General features: G+C 37.2%; 1 protein-coding gene across 2 annotated transcripts; it reads right to left on the reverse strand.

Annotated features, from left to right (window-relative positions):
- Positions 1–404: 404 nt before the first annotated feature.
- On the reverse strand, positions 405–5,208 carry LOC122094741 (dnaJ homolog subfamily C member 28-like). 2 transcript variants are annotated; one of them, XM_042665351.1, is made up of 3 exons: positions 4,793–5,208; positions 1,517–1,847; positions 405–922 (listed from the first exon to the last, which is right to left on the reverse strand). In XM_042665351.1, exons 1-3 carry the CDS (start codon positions 5,089–5,091, stop codon positions 875–877), a joined length of 678 nt encoding a protein of 225 aa, XP_042521285.1. In that variant the 5' UTR covers positions 5,092–5,208; the 3' UTR covers positions 405–874. The 2 variants fall into 2 exon arrangements, with proteins under 2 accessions (XP_042521285.1, XP_042521280.1); XM_042665346.1 differs by having other exon boundaries at positions 405–961; positions 4,793–5,199.
- Between the last annotated feature and the right edge of the window lie 2,025 nt (positions 5,209–7,233).

Below are 7,233 nucleotides of genomic sequence, written 5' to 3' on the forward strand. Positions count from 1 at the left end.
CTGCATGCAAGTTCCCAGACTTACTCTCCTATGCCATTCCTGTTCGAACATGTATCCAAGAGCACAAAGGTAGGATAACTCACCCTTCTCACTGGTACAGAGCTTGTGCTGAAACGGGTAATCCACCATAACCACTAGTTCTGGGGAGAATATGCAGATGAAATCAAGCCCAATAGGTTCAAGGCAGGAGTTTCAAATGTGCATAGAAGCACAAATTGATATTCAAACCATTTCGGTCGGGTCCCAAGTATTTGTGAGAGGCAGTAGTAACTTTTCTATGATTGAGGCCAAGACTACCTTGGCCATGATTCTTCAATGGTTCGCTATTAAATTTTCATCTTCCTATGTTCATGCTTCTTCAGCCACAACATGGAGCACAAATCATCCCAATCATCTCCAATAAATACTTCATGAATGTAACCATCAATCTCATTGATCATGTAGAAGTGGAAAATTCCAAGAATATTAGTAATATGTGTACAGAAGCACCTCCATCGTTTCTTCAGTATTTCACCTCACACTGTCATTCTCCCATGCTCATGTTCCTTGTATCAAAATAACTCTTCAGCCAAAAAGTAGAGCTTAATCATCCTACCTCATATCTAACAACACACTTCATGAATGCGATTGTAAATCTCATTAAGCATGTATGAGTATGAAAAGCTCAAAGAGTATATGCAGTATATACAATTTTTTTTTTTTGGTAGCAAGTCCGTATATATAATTTCACATTCCTCGTTCATGGGTCACCCATATCACGTCCATTCAAAACATAATATGGAACCAAAAATCTATCTAAAGATACCCATATTCCCCATCACACAATGAATAAGATACTAAAAAAAGGGGAATACGAACCCCAAAATTCGAGGGATCATCCATTTAATCGATCCAGTTCTTTCTCCCACTTGAGTCCAAACATCTGCCGTCCAAAAGGAACAATGAGATTATAGCGTAAGACCTGCAATTTATCACCCAAAAAATAATAATAATAATAATCAGCTGATTGTACCATGGAATATGTACTGAATTTCATTCATCAAGATACTTGAAATCATTCTATAAAATGAGCTGCAATATATAAGGGAGCACACATATGGTACAGTAGTGCTTATACCTTAAAACTAGCCTACTAGCACACACCAATCCAGACTGCACAATTCGCAGATCAACACAACTTGGATTGACAATGGTCTCAAAACTCTAACCAAGTGGTCCTACTCAGTAATCAAAATTAATGGAGTTTTTTTTTCTTTTTTTTCTCATTATCTGCCTCCTTTTCCTTTTTATACCCATCAAAAACCTTTTTCCCCCTAGGATTTGGTTCACAAGCAGCTGACTGTGTTTTACCAAAATCATCCAAAGAATATAAATTCTAATGATAATCCATTCAAGAAGTGGCACACAGGACTGGATGACTGGTTGGATCTAGGAGCTGGGGTACCTTATATATTCTGTATATTTATAACCATGTTAATGCTGACAAATAGTTCTTGATGATACACTAATGGCTGACCTTATCATTGATCTCACGCAACTGCACCTTGAGAACCTCAGAGTCTTCAATCCATTTAGCACAATTTTCATTTAATCTGTTAGCCTGTGCTTTCTTCAGGGCTAACCGCCATTCGTTGATTCTTCCTCGTATCTCCTTGTTCAGTTCAACCCACTCAGGTGCACATCCATTTTTGGAGAGTATTCTGTACAATGTGTCTTCCGCCGGGTCTGCATGAGGGTTAGAACTAAGGTTGAGCGGTTTGCCTTTTCCTGGCAAATTCTCAAACTGGCCTTCTTCCATGGAATGCCAAATTCTCTGCTCGACAACATTAATGATATCGGTTTCTGACCTGTCATAAAGAAGACAAATAATCATGGATAGAAAGCAAAATTTTTTTGAACACTTCTTAACAGGTTTCAATAAAGTGAGACACAATAAGCAACACATTAAATGAGTCATCCCAAGCATCATTTTTCAGTTTATACTTAGTTGTGTGGGTAAAGAACGAAGTATCCAACAGGTGAACAATTTAAGTGCTCAGTGACCTTGAGGTTTTTTTTCAAGAACATGGGTTCATCTAACCACCTGATCTTGTTAGAACTTCTGAGAATAATTTCGTCTCTACAAAAGCTCCATTTGACCAGAAGTTGAAACCAATCAGCCTTGCTGATCTGAAGTTACATGAATCTCTCTGACCACCTAAATTGTGATTCCTCTAGTTTCTATTTTCTGTCCTTTTCTGCCATCTCAGAAGATATTCTTGGGATTTTGGGATTAGTTTCTTTAGGTTATTAGCAACCTGCGACAAACTTTGGGATTTGATCCAACTTCTTGATTGTCATTTATTCAAATAAACCTAATTCTGGTTTACTCAAGTTCACTGCAATTCTGTCCTATAAGTTTGGCTTTCTATATCTGACTAACAGGTCATAGACACACATCATTTTCTCTATTTCCTTTTCATTATCAGGTTACTTAAATCATAGAACCGAGAAAACTCCATCTATACCCTAACCATAAATTCCATCACTTACACTCAATTTTACATCGTATCACTCGGTAGCAACCAAAACCGCAAGGACCAAATTCAATTAGAAATGAAGAAAACAAATTTGGCATTTCACTAAAGGTTGTTTTCTTAGAGAAGAGACCTATCTTTCATGCCTTGTCCACTAAAGAAATCTTCACCTGCCTACATCCTCTCAATGCCCCAGGGAACAAGAATGTGTTCATCATGTTTCAAGGCTAGTTAGAATCACCACCTTGGTAGAATATGCATAAACGGCAATATCAGTACTTGAAACCTCAATTAGTACATAGTCAGAGGTTCAGAGCGGCCGCTCTTCCACTAATGGTGAGCCTTATTTATGGTTAAACAATGCTCAAACAAATTTTTTTGAACAAACTTTTTTTGAGGTGGAAGGTGTTTTAGTGTGGGGTCAACAAGACACTGCCAACCACCAAAAGACATAAGAAAAAGGAATACATCTAAAATTTTTTTTTTTTATCTCTACCCATTTGTTCTTTTCACCATTACAGATAAAATCTAAGCGGACTGCTATCTTCCATGAATGAAGATCTTGAGGCATGAATTTTCTTTCGGTCTTCTTCTCAAATAATAATAATAAATATAAATAAATAAATGAAGGTAATGGTATTGAGGACATGCTGTAATTAACAGACAGGAGCCATGTTCTGTACTGCATTGCCTCAAGAACCTGAATATTTATCCCCGTTGCCATTTTCAGGGGCTTTTCTATGGTCCAGCCACTTTTTTTTTTTACCATATTTCCCATTTTATATGGTATATTACAAAAAAAAAAAAAAAGTGGAAGGAAATACCTATGTAGGTAGATGACATTACAGCCAATTTTAGAAGTAATTACTAGTCATATCTTACAGTCATTTACAATAAGTTACAAATCATATTTAGTAACCAAAACTATGTTTGATGAACTACAACAAAAACCAAGTAGAACTCACAATTTCAATTACAAGAAAATACATTACAGTGGGCAAAAAGCATTGGTGCATCATTGCGTTTAGCATCGTGTGATATGCATAACTAATGAAGTAGAATCACATAAATTAAACTTGAAGAACGCAATTTAAAGAAGGGCTTTGATGATCTTGAGGTTCGCTCATGTTGGATCCATAAGCTCACAAAGACACATATCCAGTCTATCTAAAGAGTGCAAAGAAAATGTTACATGCTTCAAATTAAAAACCCACAATTCACCTTTAGATTCTCTACAATAATTTGGTAACATATTACTAATAATGACATCCATAAGTTTGTTTTAGCATTATTACAGAAGGGGAAACAGAATAAGCCACATACATTCAAACTAAATTAGATCAATATATTTCCATCGAAAAAAAGTTTTTTTTAAGAACTTTCTCAATTTCTGTCTTTGCAACAAAAACCGTAAAGAAGTTGCTGAAAATTGTCCTCATGGATAATCCTAAATAGTAACTCATCAATAAATAAATCACCAATTACCTAGAAATCATTTTAATGTTTCTTTCTGTAATTTAATTCCGAGTTCAGAAACTCGGGGAACTACTGTTCCTGGAATTCTGGAAACGTATTCATGTCCCAGAATCACATTTGGTTGGACAGTTGGATTGGTAATTGTTGATATAACCACAAATTTAGAACGAGCAGTAAATGGTGGCTCCGTTTCTGCTCTAGGTTCTAACCGGTCTGTTTTTTCATATATTCTGTTAAAGGAAAAATAAGAAAAATCCATTAAACTATTTAAAGTACTACTAATAGATGCTAAGGTAGGATCAGAATGAAAACTATGATTACAGTTGCTTCTATTCGGACTTCGGAGAGTTACATGTCCAAAATTCAATAGAACCTCAAAGAAAACAGGACAGAACCCCCCATTCAAACCTTTTACAGAAAGCCTTACTTATAACCATTAACCAATGCTAATCCTTAGCAGGAAGGAGATCAGAAAGCTATCATGTCCGATCATGAAAAACTTATCTTGACAAGATGGTCTCTATATGATAAAATATCTAACAGAAATAACGTTTCCTATTTCATTCTAGTTCCAATAAGAAATATACTTATTAGAAATACCCCTTTGTTAACCTTCGATTTCTATTTGAATTGGTACACAATTACCAATCCAAAACCAAATGAATTTGGCCACTAGAGGTAGCAAGATGGATTCTACCCCTAAGGATCCTTCCGTGAGAAAACAATGATTTCAGTCATAAACTACGAAGAAACAATTCGAAAACAGAGATAGAGCAGATAAAGAAATAGGAAAGACAAACCTGACATTGTTTCGTTGCCCACGGAGTTCAGGAGGGAGTTTACGATCATTGACAACGTCTATAACAGCGGAGAGACGGTCGGCGAGCTTGAGTTTCTTCTCAGGCTTCGACGAGGGGGTTTCGGGGTCTTCGGGGTTGGTCCGTGAAGAGGCCAATCTAGGCCTGTTTGGTCTGAGCCCAACCAGATCGACGAGGTGAATTAGAGCAGCGACTTGCGATGAGAAAGGCAGAGTCGATGGCAGCGCTCCTGCTGCTGCTGCTGCTGCTGCGATCCTGGTCGTCGCAACCCGTAGAGCCATGGTTGATTGGCCGGAGCCGACCGCGCTCTCCTTGTACCCTTGGGCATGGAATTGGTGGTAACCATCGTCGCCGACTTAAAGGCATTCAACGTGGCGCTCTGTGGCTTTGCGTGTCGACTTCACAAATCACAACACCATCGCCCGGAGTAACTGCCACATACATTATTATTATTTTTTCTGTTTTTTTTTTTCGTTTATGTTTTTGATATGCATTCTTGGAATAAACTTTGCTACTAGAACACACTTTGGAAAGAGTGAATAGAAAAACATTGGGTTCCAGAATGTTTTTTAGACTTAAAATCTATTTCGACTATATCTAACACCATTTATATATGCATTTTTTAAATACATGTCGATGAAAGGTGAATGAATCAGGTTCATATACGAGAATGTTCTTGTACGTCTCTGGTCCATGGATTTAGAATCTATTAAATGAAGAGAGAGAAAATTGATTCTAAATCCACAGATCAGAGTCGTTCTCATACATTCTCGTACGTAAACTTGATCTGCTCTTTGACGAAAGCGATGGTTAGCATGGTTTATAATATCAAATTAGTATCGATGAAATCGTATAAACCAAATTGGAACAATCAAAATTGATTCCAAATCTTGATTGATTCGATATCAATACACTGGTAAAAGCCAAGGTAAAATGATACTAAAAACTAATTTTTTAAGAGTAGATCTATACGATCCAACCTGATCCAAAGAGATCCAAAGCAATATCGAATCGAAATCGGCTTGTGAGAACTGAAAAAAAGGACATTACCCACTTCTGTCTCGACACCTACATATAGCTATACATGAAAAGACTGCACTACCCCCTACCCCATGCGCTAAAGATGCCTCCTCCACGTGGCCCCCTATTTAGTCAACGTGCTGCTACGGTGGCTGCACAAGTGGGTAGCACGTTCTCTTGCCCATTAAAAACATGTCCTCTCCCTACATTGGTGTAAGGGTTTGAAAACCTTGAAATTGAGATCTATATCTAGCCTGATTGATTGTGATCCAATCAAATAAAGAACAATGAGAATAGGTTAGAATCAATACACAAAATGCCCAAACCCTAACTTTGCAGAAAGAACACTACCCTATTGGTGTAGGCGCAAATCAACGCATAGGTCAATGAGAGGGTGCATGGAAGCATTGAGGAATGCAGTCATTTTGGGATCAAGCTCCTCTCCAACGACTACACACTCCAACACCCCTCCAACGACCATCCAAGGGTTGCAGGGGTTTGGTCACACATCCCAACACCTGGGGATGTGTGGCCAAACCTTTTCAGCCTTTGGATCGGTCATTGGAGGGTCGTTGGTGTTGGAGAGGACCCTAATCCATCTTTTTGCACCCACTTGTGTCCATGTATAGAAACACGTAAGTGGATAATATTTTTTTTTTCCTTTACGTATAGTGATCAGCCAAACTAGATTGGCCAAAATTGAAAACGACATATCCGACTGATCTGATGTTGGACTTTAAAACGTAATTGGTATTGAGCTTCAACTTTATTTTTCACGTAACAAACTTAGGTGGACTTACCCCACTTATATTAATAATGTTGATATGCAATGAATGATTTGGTTTTTCTCAATGAATTTTTAGATTATTCCCAAATTTATTCATTAAGCTAAAGCATAAATACTTTGAATAAGAAAAATATGTGATGATAAAAAACTACAATTTTCCTCCTTTTATTCTTTCTTTCATTTGTCAATATATTTTTATGGGAGAGGGTTGGCATGCAGCTAACTTTCGATCAACTAAACATGCACCAATCACAAAACTAGACAAAAAGGGCAATGAAATATTTTCCCAAGAGGAGGAGATAGGAAACATGTCGATCACCCTAGCAAAGTGCCCAACCTTTTCCCTATTTTCATATATTTTTGTCTTGCTTTTTATTTTATTTTATTTTTTATGAATATATAATATATTAAAATTGAAGAAAAGAAAACAAAATATAAGCCAAAAAGGCAAACTAAGAGAAGAAGCCCTAACTCGAGCAACTAAAAACAAACACCAAGGGAGATAAAACAATCTCCAAAACTGGGATGCAACAAAGAAAGAGGGGAGGGGAGAAATTAAAGACACATGGAAGAAGAAGAAGAAGAAGAAGAAGAAGAAGGAGGAGGGGGGGGGGGA

Source organism: Macadamia integrifolia, chromosome 2 (genome assembly GCF_013358625.1).
Source record: "Macadamia integrifolia cultivar HAES 741 chromosome 2, SCU_Mint_v3, whole genome shotgun sequence".
Taxonomy (NCBI): domain Eukaryota; kingdom Viridiplantae; phylum Streptophyta; class Magnoliopsida; order Proteales; family Proteaceae; genus Macadamia; species Macadamia integrifolia.